Raw genomic sequence first — 21,294 nt, forward strand, 5'->3', positions numbered from 1 at the left:
GTGGAAACTAAAAATAAAGCCTTCATTCAGTGGAAACTAATTGTAAGTACTATTTACTATTTTATTTTTTCTTTTCACTCTAATTCAATTGTTTTAGTTTTTAATTTTATTTTTAGTTTCCACTGAATGAAGGCTAGGATTATAGCCGAAACGTATGGATTTAAAATAAATTTTTGGAAGAAATTCATGTTTTTTATTGATGTTATGCCCGATTATTAGACTTTGTAAATACATATGTCAACATCAAATTCAGAATCATACAAAATATATATATATATATATATATATATATATATATATATATATATAAATATATATATATATATATTTATATATATATAATATATATATATATATATATATATATATTATATATAAAATTCTTCTGTAATGATGTATGTAAATACGAGTATACTCCTCTTAAACGATTATTCAGATTTTGATAAATCTTTCTGAAGTTTGTTAAGGGAATTTTTTATAATGTATGTGATTATAAAAATATAGTAATATTGTAGAAATAAATGGAAAAAATTACAAAAAAAAACATGTCATTGATTGACATTGAAAATATTTGAGACATTGTTTAGCATTAAAAATAAATTAAAACTGTCATCTGCCAAAAGTTTTAATTTACTAATAAACCTAGACAATACTAGAATATGTATAATAAATTCATGAAAAAAAATTCTAGAAAAAATGGCATGCGAGTGCTGAGGACCCCAGGAGTGTCTCTGGAAATAATGCATATTAAATTATTACTAATTGTAAGAAAAATGTAATTTAGATTTTATAATTACTAAAAACCAGTTAAAATATGATACGAGATTATGAAAATTATAGGAAACATTATTGAAGCAATTATTTTGGGTGAAAGATCCAAGGTACATTGTACTTTTACAGGGAATACTATATATTATATATTTGAGTTTGTTATACCGTTTAAAAGACTTCAATTTCCAATATTTCTGTAAAAAATGTGCCAATGAAATTCATATTAAACATTGGTTGAATAATGTAGCTATTATTTCAAAAAATTTCTTTAAAATTAAAAATAAGAATTTGGATCTGTTTGCTTTCTGACTGTACCATTTTACCTCGCCTATGGAGTAAAGAATGAATTAACTTATTTAAAAAAATCAATTAATTAAAATCATACTTAATAATTAAGTATAACACTGATTTTAATAATTTGAATCGATTTCCAGAATCGCGCCAAATGGAGTCTCCGTCGTGTTACTCACCGGTGACCAGCGTGGGTCGCTGGGAGGGCAACCTGGGTCCAAGAAAGCACACGGTGCTCGGACTTGTCTGTGTCGTGTGCGGAGACACCAGCTCCGGGAAGCACTATGGAATTCTCGCCTGCAACGGATGCTCCGGATTTTTTAAACGATCTGTACGACGGAAATTAATTTACAGGTACTTTTATATCAATTATCATTATGAATTAAAAACATATGACATGAGATATTGATAATGATAATATAACAAAGTGTAAGTAGCAATTTGCAAGGCAAGTGGCATGAACTTCCCGGCATGTGTAGATAATTAACTTAAGGGGGTTGTTTTTTTTTTGTTACAAAAAATGCAAGGTATTTGTTTTTGTTTTTTCTCGAAATGTATTTATCATAGAGACATGCGGTTTTTCTTAAACAAAAATTACAAAATCATAGAATATTACGTGATTTTCTTCTTTTTGTTTTGCGCCGTCATTTTTTAACCAGGGGGCGCCAAATTCAGTCTTGCAAAATCGATCTCTTTTGCGGTGCCACAGATAAATCCGTTGCGCATCGCCCGAAACAAAAAAAAAGAAATTACGTTGAAGAAGAAGTTTGTTTCCAGTCCCCCTACCAAAATGAAAGAAAAAAAGCAAGAAGGAATAAAATGGCAGCTATTTAAAAAAAAGTGTCAAAAAAAAGCCTTTTTTTGGGGCGAGAAGCTTCGCAAAATTTTTTTGAGTAATGTTATCAAGTTGTTTGAGGTAGGGGGGGGACTAGATATCGCAGTGGTGAACAAATTAAAAAAAATGCAAGTCGATCCGACTTGTAGTTTTTGTTTAATTTGTGGCACCGCTTTGAAAAAAGTCAATTTGAGAAAAACGTATTTAAAGTTTTTGGTGTTCAAAGATGCTGGCACATGGTGTTCAAAGATGCTGGCACATTAAAAGGGTCATATGCATGAGGTATTATAATGAAAAAGAGGAATCTGGCATACAATAGCTCGCGGAGCGATAAAAAAACGCTTTCAGAGGATCATACATATAGAGATATATATATCTATAACTTCGTCAAAAAAATAGATATTGAGATGATTTTTTTTTAATGATTCTAAGGTTTTTATCTTTTATAATATCAAAAAATCTCAAAACCGACACAAAGAAAAATAAAAAAAGAACAACCCCCTTAATTAATAAGAAAACAATATTTTAATTATAACCGTGTATAAGTTACTGAGTTACTGTAAGGCAATTAGTAGTTTAAATGTGTCACATTTTTTTAACGAAAAACGAACAAGCACCTAATACATAAAAGGTGTATTTTTTACAGCGCCGCACATTATTCCAAACTTTAGTGAATTCTTATATTTCAACCACATTTTGCAGTATGTAGGGGGAAGTCCCCGAGTGACGGACACCTAAGGTTATTTATAAATAAATCAAAAAATGTTTTACGAAATGTTTATTAAATTATGACTTATGTTAGATAACAACGTTAGAAATTAAACTAAATTAACAAAAACGCAATCTTTGCTAAACAATAATTAATAATATCAATCAAACTTTGGTAACAAAAAATATGATTTTACAAAGTGGCACTTAGTACCGGACATGTTAAAATAACCAGCATTGAACACATATGCAGCTATATCTACACTCTGGAATGTCTGCACATTTGTGTTTGACGAATATTTTTAGATATTGCAAAAAAACATCGCTATTTATCCACCCTTTTGGTTGGGCCACGTCGATGCTCTCAGCTGGAGCATTTATCATAAGATTTTCATTCTTTGATTAGGAAATACGAAAAATTTGGGTATGTAGTGACCGTTAGCACTCATACAGAATAAAATTAAATTATTGGAATAAATTACGTCAATTCTCACAAAAATATCAATATGTTTTACTGTCCGGCGTTAAAGGACGACTTAGTGTCCGGCGTTAAAGGACAGACATTTTCGTTCATTTGGTGGTATCAACTAAAATTGGTTAAAAGATCTAATAATATTCTACCATTTTACGGATAACAATCAAGTACTACTTTTATTTTTGAATGCCACAAAATATAATTGCATAAATACACTAGAATTACTTCCATTGATATTTAGGGGACGCCGTGTTTTTGCGCCTAAAACAACAATGGGTTGCTCCCGCCGTGGCCGTGTGCGTCACAGGTGAGTCTTGGCGCGTGATCCTGCACCTGTGTGCCCCCCGCGCCCCCTTCGCTTGTATTTTGAAATTAAAAGATTTATACTCGCTTAAATAATACGTGTTAAATAGAGTGTCCGGCTTTTGGTGCCGTCCGGCGTTACGGGTCTTCCCCCTACTATAATAAATTAGGATGTTTCTTTAAATCATATGTTTCTAAACTTTCTTGTGTTGTGATTTCTTATTTGCTTGATTTATTTTTTTATTAATTTCTAATTGTACTAAAATTTAGTATCACATATTTAATGTCGTAGAGCGGGGCTTGAAGGTGCACGGGTAAAAAAGTTCATCACCAATATTCTAAAAATAAGTAAAGTTGTGAATTTTTTATCAAGAATATTTAAAGGTAGACGGAAAAGTAAACGGCAATGTTTGAAAATCCATAACAAGAGTATTTTCTCTCATTGTTAGTTTTTTTTGGTTGTGAGCGCTGTTGTTCAGTTTACGAGACTTTAATATAATTCTTAAGTATACATTATTTAATTATTTTATAAGATGTATTGTTAATTTTAGGTTAGATTTAACAGTTTTTTAATATAACCTTTATAAAAGGTTAGGAACCATAAAAATGAACAAAAGTAGCAGCTAAAAAGTAAATTAAGTTAAAAAAAGCAATTTTACAAGAAATAAATTAAATAAATAGTTATTCCAACTTTGCTAATGAACATATCTGACAAAATACCAAATCAATAAGGTTATATATAAAGCTCTATCCCTGTAAAAAAATGTATCCATGAAATTTATATTTTGCATTGCTTAAAAAACGTACCTATTATTTCATAAAATCTTTCAAAAATTAAATAAAATTATTACATGTATATCCCCTGGCTATTCCATTTTACCCCGCATATGGCGTAAAAAAGACAAGATAACAAATTTTTGGAAAACAGAAAAAAAACTCATTTCTACAATCATTAGCTAGGTGTTTGTTATTTGTTGGGATATAATTAGTTTGGTTTTTATAATATAAATTCTTAAAATCAAAATGGATTATTGTGCACTGCTCTACCCTAAATTTTTACAGAAAAGTACGTTTTTTTATTTTTTAGGACCATTTATAAAATGAGGTATGAACCACTTTCGGAATTACTAGTTTGACCATTAACTCTATCGTCATGTTAAGTTTTATTAAAAAAGTCAAAACATTTTTTTTAACATTTAATTGCAAAAAAACGAGTTTTTATATATTCAAAACCGGTTTAGAATTTTTGGATAAATTTTGAAATCATAATAATTTGAAACGTCTGGATTAAATTAGCAAGCCGGATTTTCGGGCGAAATCATTAACATCTCCTTCAAGAGATTCATAATAAGAATTGAGATCAATAAATAAAATAATTACAATTCAGAATTCTACATTATTATAGATATTTTTTAATATTATTTTTATTTATACGAAAAAAAGATTGAAGTTAGTTCTATATAGAAAGGGGGTGCATTATTTTGCATCATCAATGCATTACATTCATTTAATAAATTGTATTAATATTATACTTGCCCAAATCTAGTTAACTTCCCGTAGGGTAAGTTATAGTAATCGCAAAAAAATCGAAAATGAAAATTTTTATATAACTTTACGTTTCAGAGGTTTCTGAATATTTTGGCATACCTTAGAAAAAATGGATGTATGTGTGAGTGTGTATGTGTGTGTGTGTGCGTGTATGTATGTGTGTGCTGATACAAATTTTCGTCGACGATTTCGGGAACACGGATGAAGCAATTTGAATAATTTAAAAAACATTCGATTCGTATTGATAAGGAGACGTACTGATTAGTTTTGGCGGAGATAGGTCTACTCGTTCCGAAGATATGGGGCAAAAAGAGCCAAAAACGGTACCTCAATTTTTAAGAGAACGGAGCGTCCGATTTTAATAATTCAAAAAACATTTTACTTGCATTGACAAGATGAAGAATTGATCAAATTTTCATAAGGGCAGGTCTAGCGGTTTCGGAGATCTAACAAAAAAAGTAAAAAAAAATGCCATTTGGCGGTCAAAAATGATCATTAGACATATGCACATCAAATTATCAGATATTTTATAGAGATTTTAACAATAAGTATAAATTTTGTTTACATTCCTATGGGTTCCGTACCAATGTTCACCCGTTAGACAGCAACGCGGCGCTTACGCGCTTTATATTTTGTCTCTATGCAGTTAAAGCAGTACGATTGCTTTGAAAAAAAGTTCAGATCTTCCAAAATATGTCAAAATAAAGAAAACATTTTTTTTCAAAAAAAAAGTAATTTTTTGTCCAATTTATAGTTTCTCAAAAATCTTATTTTTTCGAAGTAATTTTTTTTCAAAAATGTTAATCGTTTTTAAAAAAATAATAATTTTTGGTACGGGAAGTTCCAGCAATTTGCCCTAAGGCACGATGCTCTAATTGCCTTAAGACAGAATTCCACTTACATCTAGTTTTGTTTATCTTTGCTAGTGCAAGAGGTCAATCTGTCCTGAGGTACTTATAATTACGATCCGCGCTCCTTGGCCGCTCTCGGCCATCTGTCCAGGGTCAGCGCGTGCCGGGGGCATCTGTTTGATCGAGGCGTACTCAATTATATGTAATCCCGTACTGAAAAGATGCGTCTTCATGCAGCACATGTTGCTGCTGCGACAGGATAAAGCGATTTTCAGTTTTGTGTCCTTTATGATTTACCCCATATCATTTTCTGCATCCACGAAACGTGGAAGATTAACGCGGTTAAGTCATGTTTTCTATTTGATTCGTTTTTACTGGAAGCAATCGCATTCAGTCGACAATGGATTAAACGGGTACTTCACAAAAGCGGTTTCATTCAACCTTCATTGTTATATATTGTATGAATGATCAGACGAGATATTATTATATGTTATAAATTAGATTTTAATCGGTCATCAGAACTCTCTAGTTTGAAATAATTTACACAACAATTTAGGGTATAATTGCAGTCGACCACGTTATCGATGCATCATCATCATCGACAAAAGCTATCGACAAGAATAATAAATTATAATTATTTATTATTTTTATTAAATGTAATTGTATTATTTAATGGTATTATTATATGAAACATAAATCAATATCGTGTCTTTAATCGTAAGCTGAGAAGAATAGATTTCCAAAAAAACAGCTGAAATTTCAAAAGCAAAATAATATTTTTTTAAGAATACGATTAAATAAATGATGTTTGAATTCAAGTACATTCATACAAAGAAATGTATGGATTTCCAATAAACTTATAAGATCTTTATTTTATCGGTTGAGATCCTAATCTTCATTGAGTGGAAAATAACTATAATAATTAAAACTATGTAACAAAATTAACAGGGCAAACAACATCTTTTATTTATTATCCTCTAATATCTATTACCCACAGCAAATTTAAGATGTTGCATAAATATACATACACATACCAACACACCCATATATATATATATATATATATATATATATATATATATATATATATATATATACAGTAGCGGCGCTAGGCGTCGGCGGTGTCGGCGGCCGCCGACGGCCTCGCGCCTGGGGGGGCCTCGCAAGAGGCCCGGAAAATTTTTTAATTATTTAAAATTCAGTTAATTTTCATACGGATGTGCAAGTAAAGAAGGTGATTAGTGGTTTACAGGCACAATTATTTTACTCTTTTATCTTTTATGGACAATATCTAATATCGTCTGTCAACACTATAGATTATTAAATCTAAACAACTTCGCGCGAGCTAATTCTCTGGTTGTTTATATCTGTGTATTTCTTACGTGAGCACAATGTAAATCATCGTTCTTTTTGGGAATACATACGAGTGGGAATCTTAACGTATCGAAACAGTAATTAAATATTCGAGGAATAAAAGTAATCAATGATCAATAAAAATTGATCAATGAGATAATAACAAAAACTGTTAATTTGAAACTAATCATTGTTTCACACCGTCAACACAAGCAATATATTTTTTTAATCATTCTATTGGGATGATAGTTCTTTCAAATAAAATTGATAACCTTTTAAACTTTTTTTGTATCTCCGAAACCGCTGAACCTGCCTTTGACAATTTATCAACACGAATCGAATGTTTTTTCAATCTTTTAAATCGGTTGATCCGCTCCGATGTCGTCGACAAAAAATTAATAACCCTTAAAAATACGACATTTTGACATTTCTGGACCAATTTTGAAAATTAAAAAACTAATCGAAAGTTTTCAGTTGGCGATCGTGCTGAACAGTTTTTCGTCAAGATCGACCGCACAGTTTCTTCGTAATTTATTGTAAAATCTTTTTTCAAAAATTATAGTCTCATCTAACATAAATTTTATGGAACTACGATAAATGATTAATTATAAAAACTCATTAAAATTTAGAATAATGAGACGAGCTTTTAGACCATGTGTACCTACTATGTGATGTGCGGGTTTGTGCACTCAAATTAGTATGATTATAGATTTTTTAAATCTAATTAATCACTTGCAGATTGCAAAATTTTGTCTAATTAGTTATTAAGTCGGTGATTTCCAACCATTTTTCTTTCATAATGATCGAAAAAATATAAAATTTGTTAATCAAACGGTTTGGCAAAAAAGAAACTTCTTCGGGTTAATTATTTAATTTTAGTGCTTTTCTAATAGCTGGAGAACAAACCATTTTTGCCGAAGAGTTTGTTTATTTTAACTTGTGTAATTTTTGTCTATTTCAATTGGTGTATTTATCTGATTAAAAATAAATCTCATATACAGTTATAGTAATCGCAAAAAATCGAAAACGAAAATTTTTATATATCCTTAAAGATTTCTGAACATTTTGGTAAATTTTCGTCGACGATTTCGCGAACATGGATCAACCCATTTGAAAAATTCAGAAAACATTTGACATGTATTGAAAGTAAAAAGACGTGCTGATTAGTTTTTGGCAAAGGCAGGATAAGCCGTTTTGAAGATACGGGGCAAAAAAAGCCAAACTGATTACATTTTTAGGAAGGCAGGTCTAGCAGTTTTGGAAATCTTGTAAAAAAGCACAACAAAAGCCATTTGGCATATGCACATCAAATTAGCAAATAAAGATTTTAATTAATATTGGGTTAAGTTAGACTGCAACGCGGCGTTTACGCGCTTCGATATTTCGTCTCTAAGCAGCAAACGCAATGTGATTGCTTTGAAAAAAAGTTCGAAATTTTCAACAAAATATCTCACTTTAAAAAAAGTCAATTTCTTTCACTTTTCAAATTTTTTAAAAATTTAATTTTTTTTCAAAGCTTTTCAAAAATTTAAATTACGGCACGAAAAGTTTCAGCAATTTGCCTTTAGGCGCGATGCCATGCACCACTAGTCAACTTGCAACTTGTAAAAAAGGGGGGCCTCGCAAACGAATTTCGCCGACGCCCACGAATGGTCTAGCGCCGCCACTGTATATATATATATATATATATATATATATATATATATATATCATAAATTTGTGTGTATGTGCATGTTATAAAAATAGGTTTATGTACCATATTCTGTGTACAATATCCCAAGATCATAAAGATAAAACCGTTCGTATAGACAATCCATAGTTGATAGGAGTATGTTGGGCGTCCCCTGCGGGAATTGCGAAAATATATGGGAGTCACAGGTGCAAGATGAGGATCAAGCAATTCTGGCTCTTGTCTCAATGGTGTCGTCATGACATCTCTGATGTTTATTGATGGTGATTGAAAAAGTTTAAGAGATGTTTTTATTTTAATATTTTCATGCGAGAATATGTATTAGGGCTCAACCGCACCGTATATATCACGCGCCGAGACGTAAGGACATATAACGCGGCTTAAATGTCGCACGCGAAATAAAAGATGAAATACATGTCACTTTGGGAAAATTGAGATTGTGATTGTCACAAAATATAATAAAATCTTTAATTCGATAGCATACCCCAATTTATTGTGTTGCTTTTTACACAGCTGTATGGCAGACTTTCTGCAAGTTCTACAAACTTTGTTACATGTTAGATGTTTTTGTTGAACAACAAACACATCTTTAACTTATGATCAGAATGAAATTCTTCAGCACGAAGTAGGATGATATAACGCACTTTTTCTAGAATTTGATTGTAAAATAATGACCAATAGCTATGGTATTATTTTTACTTCTTTTGGTAAAGAAAAAGCTTTTTTTTTTCATTAATTTCTCATAACAAATCTGAACCTTTGGTTCAATAAGGTTATTTGCTGTTGAGTACATGTTGCTTAGAAATTCCCCCACTGAAGAATTTCCTTATATAAATATATTGCTTGTCAATTTATTAGATTTTGCGGCCACTTTCTTTTCACTCTTCTGATGGGAACTTGTTTTTCCACATCTTTTATTAGTGTGTTTGGATGGTATTTGCTCTTTTGGTGATATTTCAAGCTTTATCCTTGATCACCTTTTGTGCATATTTGATGTTTAGATCTCGGTGAATTGTGTCGTTGGGGACATACTGGGGGGCGTTTACTATGGCTCGAAATATTTTTGTTTGTGCTTTTTGGATGGTTTCTATATTGGCCGTGCTCGCACATTGCCCACCCACAGCTCGATACCGTATGTCCACATTGATACTATTACTGCTTTTTATATGAGGATCTTGTTCTCATATGACATCTTAGTGCTTCTTCCAATTCACGCGAGTAGAGTTCACGAAATTTGTTTGTCTATTTTGTTAAGGTCTAAAGCCAAACTGGTCGTCAAGAATTATTGAAAGCTTTTCGTTTATTCTGCTTAGAATTATTTTCTCCGTTGTTTTTGAACGGGCATTAGACTGTTTGGTCTGTACGATGTAGCTTCAGTAGGTGATTTTCCTGGTTTAAGGATCATAACAATTTCATAAATTTTAAAACATTTCAGCCAATATATTGTTCTAAGTATTTTATTAAATATGTATGTCAATAGAACTATGCTTCTCTTGGACAGTTCTTTAATCATCTTGCATGAGGAAGAGTTACAGCATCGATTCATTCTTATTTAGTATAAATTTAATTATTGGATCTCAAAACTGGTACAACAAGCTTTTCTTCGCTACTATAAACACCAAAAGTGAAACAATTCATTTAACTTAAATATGGGTTTTAATTTGAAGATGTAGTAATCACTGCCATAAAATGTAAATGTATCGGTAGTGACTTGAATCGTGTTTTTTACAATTGTACAAACTAGTCTCGGGTTCGATCCCAACCTGGGCCAAGCTTGGTGTGAGGTAGAATGATTTCAAATTTCCACTTGAGGTTATAGTTCTCAACTATGATCTTAAGTGAAAGATTTTGGGCATAGCAGCATGTAAATATATGCTACAGCACTATTAGATATACATATATAATATATTCATTCTGCATATAAAAGGAAGGGTGGTTGATCGCTGAGTTGCCCTTTCAGGAAAAATATCTAGGTTAAGATCAGAAAAAATCAAAATACGTTATTCTGATTGTAGTTCAAATGAAACAAAACAGTTTGTTAAACCCAACCTTACTTCTATATTTGATCAGAGTATATCGAAATTTTATTCTAGCTAATACCATAGCTTCTAAAATTGTTTAAGCAAGCAAACATTGCCATTATACGAAATCTTTATATTTTTCAGCTGAATTATGTTTTACATATTTTACGTATTACGTATATCTTTGTTATTTTTGGCTTTATGGAAGTAAATTGGATTTTTCAAGAATACAGTACAGTACTCACATAACAGAAAAGAGCAGTTATAACAAATCTTACGATATCTCATAAATATGGCATTAATTTTCTCAATATACTAGAAGCCTTTTATCACAATTAAGAAACGTCCATATATTCTGTTCATTGATTTCTAATTTGCGTGTGCAATGGTGGGGATCAGGTGGTTTAATTTGTGGACTGTAATTGATTTATCCTGTCATCATAAAAAGTGATTAAAACTACTATTTAATTTGTGATATATATCCAAAACTCAATACTGCATCTTATTACTCTCATTCTTTTCGCTATATTCTACTGCTTATAAAGAATCAGCATCTATTTACATAAGAAAACATATATTATCTCCTACCCCCTTGGTTAAAAAATAGGCTGGTCAAATCTTGATCGTATAAGATTCATATGAGTAAAAACTAAAGAAATTAATTAATATTTTTGCGATTTACTAAATATTTTTAGTATTTATATGTCAGTATAAAATTATTATATAAAAATATTTTATTGTATTTTAATTTCAGATGTCAAGCTGGTACTGGACGTTGTATTGTTGATAAAGCTCACAGAAATCAATGTCAGGCATGTAGACTTAAAAAGTGCTTAACCTGTGGGATGAATAAAGACGGTAAGTTTTGTTTTTTAAAATTATTAAATTATAAAATCTTTATGAATTCAATTAATTAAATTGCAATAATTTATATGTTAGTAGTATGCATTTTATTAAATTAATTTGATCTAGTAATAATATTAAAAAATATTGGTTGGGCTCGTCCGGGAATTGAACCCGGGACCTCTCGCACCCGAAGCGAGAATCATACCCCTAGACCAACGAGCCGGTGTTTATCTAATTAAATAGACCGATTATTATACTTCACCGAACAATAAAATTAATAAAAAATTGCTAGTTCTTAATTTTTTTTACGAAGAGCTGCTTAAAATTTTGTATAGGATGTTCTGGAAAATTATTCTACAAATTTTAATTACTATTTAATTATTGTGATAATTATTATTATTTTTATATTTTTTACATTGTTACAATAAATTTTATTGATTCCGTATACCGCCAATTTAATATTTTTTTACAATGATAGTAATTCTCTACGAAAATAATTTAATTAAATGTAATGTAATTTTATATTTGGATCAATAATAATTGGTAATATTACTGCGCCGTCTATACTTTGTTTACATAATGAATTAATGAAAATGCACTTTATGAAAAATTACTGATTTCTATAAATAACTAAATACCGTGATGATGCATGAGCAAAAATGCATCAATATCTTTTGCGATCCACTTGTGTAAATATAAATTTTGAAATCTGCTACGCATGTTATTAAATGAAGTAATTGGTAATAAAATCCAATAGATGAGAGTATTTTTTGAGCTTTAACTAAATTACATGTTTTTATTGTCAATTTATTAATGTTATTTATTTATTATTACTTGACAATGACCAATCCAAACATTATATTAAACTTTTCGTAGAGTATGTCACAGTAATCGCAAAAAAATCAAAAATTATTTTTTTTGCAGTACTTTAGGTTTCATAAGTTTCTGAACATTGTGTCATAGCTTAGAAAAATAGATGATGTATGTGCGGATACAATTTTTCGTCAACGATTTTGAAAGTACGGATCAACCGATTTGAATGATTCATAAAACATCGATTTTTATTGACGTGAATTGAATTGGGTTGATTGGTTTTTCGCAAAGGCTAGCGGTTTTGATGATATGGGACAAAAAGTGCAAAAATGGCAGTTAAGTTTTTTAGAGAACAGAGTCTCTGGTTTGAATCATATAAAAAGCATTTCACTTGTATTAATGAATTGATGAAAATTTTGGGAAGACAGGTTTAGCAGTTTTAGAGATATAACAAAAAAAGTTAAGAATAACCCCTTTAGTATTCAAAAATGATTATTAGACACATGCTATTAAATTATTCGACATTTCATAGAGATTTCTCTGATTACAAATTTTGTTTACTTTTTTATTGATTTGGTAGGGTAGGGCGGGGCTAGTTGAGCAACTTTTTACTTAAACGGATGTAGCTCCTCAATGAAAAGTCTCAATAAATTGCTATACGGCTTATTGGATGTGTTGTTTATCGCTTAACAAAAGTGTTAATACTATTTTTTGGCAATAAGTAAAATTTAAAAGCCACAGCTGTTTAAATGCAAAAAGTCAAGTATGCTCAATGTACCCCATAGGTAGGGCAAGTTGAGCACTAAGAAATTATAATGAAATCGATTAGTGATGAAATAAAATTAGTTTTTAATAACCAGTTCTATATTTATAGTCTTTATTGACAAAGAGAAAACAAAGCTTATAGTAATTTTCTTTGAATAACTAATCAAAAGTAGAATCAACAAAACAATATCGTATCTTAGGAATTATTTTACCATTATATTCAGTATTTTTGTTTAAAACCATTATTTCTTTATATTAATACCCATAGACTTAGCTTAAATCTTAAAAACAATAATTAATTTCTGGGAGTTATTGGTAATTGTCTTAGTGACAGAAAAAGTTTAGCAACTATGCTCAACTAACCCCAACACGGAATTTCAAAATAAAAGTGAGTTTATAAAAAAACCGTGAGAATTATACCCAGAATCTCTGTGCATATCAAAAGTACTATAATTATATGTAAGAATAACATTTACCTGATTAAAAATAAATTACATTTGACTAAACCAGACAAAAACTTGTGATGAATTACTTTTTTACTTTTTGGTCTCAAAATAAACAAAACGCCCGTGAGCCTCACTCATTTGTCCAGCGGCCACTAGCGATCGCGGGATGTTTATTTCTTCCAAAGTTCTATCTTTTCGCCATATAATGCCTAAACAAACGGTGAATAGTTTTCGAGATATTTCGATTGCTCAACTTGCCCCTATGCTCAACTAGCCCCGCCCTACCCTACCAAGATTTATAATGTTTAGCCGTTAAACTATGACTTAAAAGGCTTCGCAGCGCGAGCGCTTTAAAAAAAATTAAAGTTGCAAAAAAAAAAACTCGAGAAAAAATCTATTTGTTCAAATTATAAACAAAATTTAAAGTATTTAAATATTTTAAATTACGGTACGGGAAGTAATTTACCTTAAACACGATTTGCACAACTAGTTTAATTTTTTTATCAAAAATTTTTCCAGTATGATTTGTATGTAAGTTTAAATGTAAAATGAAATGGATATCAAGTGACACATTAAATTCAATTTTATCTACAAAATCGAAGTAACTAAAGACCGACAAGCATTTAAATATCCCAATTTACATTTGGGTAGTTATTTAAAAGAAAGTATACATATGTTGATTAAAGATGATGACTTCGATCATAGATTTGTGTTTTTATAGAAGGTGTTTGGCATGTGCAGTGTTAAATAATCATTGTTGCGATTAATGTGGTTTCCTCGTGGACGTTTATGTAACCCAAAGGGATAGATAATAGCAAATGTATCATGCAAATCGATTCATTATTTCGTCTCGCGCTGTGCCGCCACGCGCTGCTCGGTTCACGCTCGGTTCGTCGTTGGCGGCTAGTAGGTGTAGTATTAGAAGTATCGAGGCAAAAGATCGATATTGAGTACTTTGAAAAGTATCTAATCAAAATAACGATGCCAAAAAAATATCGTGGCGAAAGTATCGATAGTACTCAATATCGAATTTTGAGTACTTTTCTTAAAAATCAAACATAAGTGCAAGAAAGATCTAAAACTCATTAAATATTATATCACAATATTAGAATGAATTCTATTGCTTGTAATTTAATGTGTTAAATCAGAATCATTTTCAATATTGTAAAATTTTAACAGTAATTTTTCAATACTAATTTCAAATTCTATAATTTTTCAAAAAAAGACAAGTTATAATAGTTGATTATTTTTGATTAAAACAATATAATAGTCTGATACTATGTTCAAAAAGCAATACTTTTTAAGTATTTTTAAGCACAATCATATTTTTAATATTTTTCAGTGCAAACAATTGCCACAAGAACCAAATTAATTTATTATTTTCTTAAAGTTTTTTGCCCACTATACTGAAGAAAGTATTCTTTAGTTTTGTTGTCATTCATTCAGAAAAGGTCAGTTGAAATCCGATTCCTAAAATATGTTCATAATGTGCACAAACTGAAAACGAGACATTTTAAGATTCACGTACCACAAAGAAAATATTGCTCTTCTGTTATTTTTTAAATTGTTTATTTAATTTTTAATTTACAAGTACTTTACTTCAACTTACAATTCACATACTTTTAGAAAGAAAAATAATAAAACGCATTGAAATCGATGAGTATTATTATTTGAAATAATTATATTTTGATTCTTTTTTACGCAAAATACTAATATATTGAAATTGATGAATATTATTATTTGAAATAATTATATTTCGATTCTTTTTTACGCAAAATACTAATATATTGAAATTGATGAATATTATTATTTGAAATAATCATACTTCGATTGTTGAATATGTTTTTATAAAACATTTTGGTACTTTAAAAAGGCGTTTCATTTTACAAAAGAGTAATAAATAAACATCTTTATTTATTAGTGTGGTCATATCCATTTTAGGTTTTTGAGCAATAAATTCTGAGACTAATGACCCTTCGGGATCATTTTTTGACACTTCTCTGAACAATTATGACCACCTAGAGAGACTATTGCATTGCATTCGGCAAAATGGTTGATTTTCATAGTTGGTCGATAAGTGGGGTTCATAGATTACGCTGTAGATTCTTTTTGAGTACTATCGACGTAAAAGATCGATATTGGCAAATATATCGAGCTAAAAAATCGATACCAAAAGTACTCACTATCGAGTATCGACCGCAAAGTATCGATATTTACTCAGTACTCGATATTTCGTTCTAACACTAACTGTAGGTGTAGGTGTCGTGTAGGTGAGCCTTCGCTCTCTCGGCGTCGTTCTCCCGCCGTCGGTCGACCGCTCGCGTACGCTCTCGCACCGATGCACACCGCCCGCGTGGTCGCCGACGGGCGCGCTAATGAGCGCACATGCAAATGGGGAGAGCGCGACTCCGACGTTGTTAAATCCTCTTTTTCTCTTAACGCCGACACGAAACAATGTTCACATCGCCTCTTAATCGACCCAATGCGTTCGTCAAACGGCTGTGAAAAACTCTCTTTACTGCTTTGATGTCTTTTTTATCCGCAAAGCTATTCTTTGTACCGCGTGCACATGTTCTTTTCGACGGTTCATCCAAAAAGCCAGGGGTGCGTGTGCTGTTTACTAAAATCACATCAATTCGACGTGATATAAATGCTTAACGTAGCATTAATATTCTCTAATCAGATGCATGCACATCAAGATTGTTTTATTGTGACACGAACATTCATTTGATTTGACAGAAATAGGGCAGATCGAAATAGATTGGTTTTGTATTAAAATTAATTTTAACAATTCGGTAAATTGGGAATCAAACAAATTGTATACATACTATTATTTTTACGAAAAGAAATTGTTTTTATAATATAATGATGATTGACGAATGACTTGGAAATAAGTAAATATAAAATTTTGCATATTTAATCCTATTTTGAATAAGCTTGTCAGTGTGCTCATTAATAATTCAGATGACTCTAGGTCATTAAACTATTTGGTTTTGATATTTTGTAAATATCATGTTCTGATTTTACCCAGAAGTTAATAATAAACGAATCGTACGTTTTTTTAGCTGTACAGAATGAAAGGCAGCCCCGGAACACAGCAACAATTCGGCCAGAGGCTTTGCACGATTTACACGGCGAACAAGGACGAGTTTTGCGAGAGGCGGCGGTTGCTGTTGGCGTTTTTGGGCAAGTATAACTTTATGCTTAAAAATTGTTTATTCGTTATGTATTTCTGTAATACTTTTAAGAGCTTAAGCAATTTGAACACTTCAAAATTCATATTGACAACATGGAAGGCCTATTAAATTTTTGGAAATGTTGAACCTGTTTTTGTCATGTAACGAAAAAGTGCGAAATATGAAAATACTTTATTTGTTTTACAAATTATAAAATTTTTGCTTTATCTGTAGAATAATACTCAGAAATTTTTCAGTAAAAATCTAAATATTTGCTGAAAAATATAATACGTTTAGATCGTTTGTTTTTATAATTTTCGCAATTTTTGTATGAATTTTCAGTGTTTTCTGATTGAATATACATAATAAAAAATAATAGATATTTTAAAAGAAATTGAACTTATTCAAAAATATTTATTATTTTGTTTGTATCTCTAGTTTATTCCGATTTGAAGTTCTATTTTTGTTTCAATTATTTAATATTTGCTTCTGAAATGGGATTTTCCTGCAATTTTCTACTGTCAAGCAACATTTCATTTAATATAGGGTAGTGCGGTGCACAAAGGTTCAATTTGACTTTGAGCAATTATATTGAGAAAACCAAACCAATTATATCCAACAAATAACACATGTCAAACAAACAACTATCTTTCTACGTTCAGTAAAATGCCAAATAGTAAAAATGTTTGCTATTTTTTATTTTATACACCTTTGCCAAAGTAAAGGTTCAGTTGATAACTATTTTTTGAGATATCGGTGGTGGACCTTTTCACTCGCGGACCTTTAAGCCCCGCTTTACCTTACTCATATTATATTCATAATGTATTAGTCATTATATTATAGTCCAACACACATTAATTAAAATGTATTTAAATTTTGCCAGACATGATTAAAATAGGTCAATGACATTCCTGAAGTCGATTTTACCATCGTTTTTTAATGAATAACACAAACTCAAATTTATATGTATATGGATATATAAATATATGTGTATGTGTACATGTCCAAGGACATAATGAATCAATAAATAGATTAATTGTTCCAGACGATGACACAGAAATGCAAACAATATCATCTGAATAAATAATTCGATCGTTTTCTTCTAATGGCTTTTTGCTTGAATGCTGTACTACCTTTGATTGACGTCGTAAAGTTAAAAAAATATTTAAATTTAAATACTCGATTTTTTTATATAAAATTCAATTACAAAAATATTTTCTTACTTTTACCTTATTGGGTAAAATTATATTTTTATAGGTCGTTAAATTCGCATTTTGAATGAACAAATCTTAATGAACGGCGATTATATTATACCTATGTGTTTAGTATTGATTGTGCTTAATTATTATAGATGAGTAAAGTTTTAAAATATTGCTTCAAGATTTGGATTGGAAAATGATTAAAAATTCGAATTTGTTATTGTAATATTTAGTTTTTTAGAATTTTAATTTTATATTATTAATTACATTTTTAATGAAAATTATTGGAAAATCTTGAAATATGTTCTGCAACAAATACGAACTCGTACAGGAGTGTCACTTACGCGGCAAACATTCTCGTAGCGAAAATGTTAAAATTATCTTTGTGGCTTTTTATTGTAACTAATACCTAATTAATACAGGTTATTCAAATATTGCAATGAATTTATATAGCTGTTGCTAATTACGGTTTATATGTTTTATTTTTATCTATTAAAATTTATATTTATTACACATAATTTTTATAGATATTTCTTTATTTCCTAATTTTATTTTTAAACTCAACAAGAAAGCGGAATAAAATGGGATTGCTAGGGGGTAAACAGATCCAATGTCTTATTGTCAATTTTAAAGGAATTTGACGAAATCATAGCTACATTGTTCAACCCATGTCAAATAAAAATTTTATTGGTACATTTTTTAACTTGCCGTAAGGTAAGTTATAGTAATCGCAAAAAATCAAAAATTAAAATTTTTATATATCTTTACGTTACAAAGGTTTCTGAATATTTTGACAATCCTTAGAAAAAATGAATGTATGTATGTGTGTGTATCTATGTATGTACGTGCGGATACAATTTTTTGTCGACGTTTTTGAGAACACGGATCGAATAATTTGAATGATTCAAAAAGCTATCGATTCCTATTAATAAGGAGACGTGCTGATTAGTGTTTGGCAAAGGAAGGTTCTGCCGTTCCATAGATACGGGACAAAAAGTGCCTAAAATAGTAATTAAATTTTTGTTAGAACGGAGCATCCGATTTGAATGATTTAAAAACATTTTCTTTGTATTAACGAAATTACTGGTGAAATTTTTGGGAAGGCAGGCATAAAAAACGTGAAAATCAATGCCATTTGGCGGACAAAAATAATCATTAGACATATGCACATCCAATTATCACATACTTTATAGATATTTATAAAATATAAAATATGTGATAATTGGATAATTCGATATGAAGATATTAATAAAAAGAACAAATCTTGTTTACAACGCGCGCTTCGATATTTTGTTTCTAAGCGTATCCGGATTGCTTTGAAAAAATGTTTAATATTTCAAATTCCAAAATATTTCAAAGTCTAAAAAAAAACAAATTTTTCAAAAAGGTCAATTTTTTTTTCAAAAAAGTCAACCGTAGTTCGCAACCTTCTTTAAAAACAAGAATTAATAAGATAATAATTTCCGTAATAAAATTCAATCTCCATATTATAATTTGTACCATCATTACGTTCAGTATTATATTATATATGGACTTGATCCGAGGATCTCTGGCGTGCAAGTGGGGCACTGAGCTACGTTTTTTACTTGTATTATAGTATGTGTATATTTATATATGTGAATTAATTACAACAAACTATTAATATTACCGGTAAAAATAAAAGACAACATTTCCACAGACCGCCTGCAAGCCTGGCCAGCATGAGCCTGCAGACGGGCCGATACAGCGCCACGAGTATATTGTCGCCTGCGATGTACTCGGCAAATTGCACGCGGGCGTCGCTCGCTCCGGAGCCGAGTCTATCCTCCGGTAGCTCATCCACGCCACCTCCCCGGAACGCTTTCGATAATCCGCCGACGCGATCGTCGAATGCTGATTTCGACGCCGACGGTAAGTTCATTTCATATATTATAATTCGATTTTAATTTGAATTGATGAGTCTTGAATTTGTATGTATTGTCCAAATTATTAATAAAAAGCAATATGCTTTTTTTAAATATGATTTATTGTCGACGTTTTGGAACTATGTAGTGTGTACGTTGCATCTTCAGGATGTCTGGACACATTAAATATATAGAATACATAGGTACAATAATTTTAAATTTACAGTAACATGCGTTTCTTTGCGTTCTTTATTCATATTCGAAACGTATGGAAGACGTATTAATTTTTTCTCAACACATATTCTTTTTCTTTTTAATAACAGATTAGTTGCCGGGTAAAAAAATCTTTGTCTAATTTGAATGACAAAAAATCATTTTATTTGTAATGACGAATTGAAGAACTGATTATATTTTTGGGAAGGCAGCCTCAGCGGTTTCGAAAATCCTATAAAAAAATAAACTAGTTGTGTATGGAATCGTGCTTTAAGGCAAATTGCTGTTATTATTTATTTAAAGTATATAAGTGAGCTTTAGAAATTTAGCCAGAATTAAAATTAAAATCTGAATTATATTCGATATACAAAAAAAAATTTAAAAAAATATTTTTTTGAAAAAAAAAATTTGAAATAATTTTTTTTCCAAAAGCATTTATTCAAACCAGTAGAAAGTTTTCTGAATCAATCAAATCGGATGCTTAGCTCTCTCAAAACCTGTTCTCCTATTTTTTGCTCAATTAGCTCGGTATCTCCAAAACGGTTCCGCTCTTCAATACGTCGATTTCTTTCTCCCGTATCTTCGGAATGGCTGGACCTGCCTTTGCCAAAAACTAATCAGCACATCTCCCTATCAATAGGAATCGAATGTTTTTTGAACAATTCAAATCAGTTGATCCGTGCGCCCGAAGACGTGGACGAAGAATTGTATCCATACATACATAAACACAAATATCCGAAAATGTTATGTACAGCTAATTTTTTTATATGAAAAAAGCGGGTTAAAATAGCCTCTCACATTTAGAAATTTGACCTTTTATTTTAAATTTTACGATATTTAACAAAAATTATGAAAATAAAATTGTTACTGCCTGGAATAAGTGCTAATTATTTTTAAATGAAAAAAAAATTGAACAAAATTTAATAATTAATTTGAAAGCTGAAAAATATAGATCCAACAAATATAAGACAAATATAACATATAATCTGATAATAAAGTTCTTAGTCAGTAACTTTGATTTAAAAAAAAGACTGATTTTTTTTGCATTTTTAAATAGTATTTGTTATTTTAAAATCTTATTAATTTTTTTAGTATACACCCCTCCCC

The 21,294-nt window shown here is 30.3% G+C and overlaps 1 protein-coding gene and 1 non-coding gene across 2 annotated transcripts in view; one reads left to right on the forward strand and one right to left on the reverse strand.

The window, feature by feature from the left end:
- The first annotated feature begins 1,216 nt into the window (after positions 1–1,216).
- LOC113375915 (photoreceptor-specific nuclear receptor) overlaps positions 1,217–21,294 on the forward strand; it is a 28,099-nt gene continuing 8,021 nt past the window's right edge. Inside the window, exons 1-5 of the mRNA XM_026615854.1 lie at positions 1,217–1,416; positions 11,601–11,704; positions 11,819–11,839; positions 16,782–16,902; positions 19,770–19,981. Coding sequence (XP_026471639.1) covers positions 1,217–1,416; positions 11,601–11,704; positions 11,819–11,839; positions 16,782–16,902; positions 19,770–19,981 — 658 coding nt within the window. The remainder of the gene's footprint in view (positions 1,417–11,600; positions 11,705–11,818; positions 11,840–16,781; positions 16,903–19,769; positions 19,982–21,294) is intronic.
- Positions 11,843–11,914, reverse strand: Trnap-cgg. The gene has a single exon. It is a non-coding gene; the product is annotated as a tRNA-Pro (tRNA).

This window comes from Ctenocephalides felis, unplaced genomic scaffold (assembly GCF_003426905.1).
Source record: "Ctenocephalides felis isolate EL2017-DRISC unplaced genomic scaffold, ASM342690v1 CF-g0.4_SCAFFOLD_01886, whole genome shotgun sequence".
Lineage (NCBI taxonomy): Eukaryota > Metazoa > Arthropoda > Insecta > Siphonaptera > Pulicidae > Ctenocephalides > Ctenocephalides felis.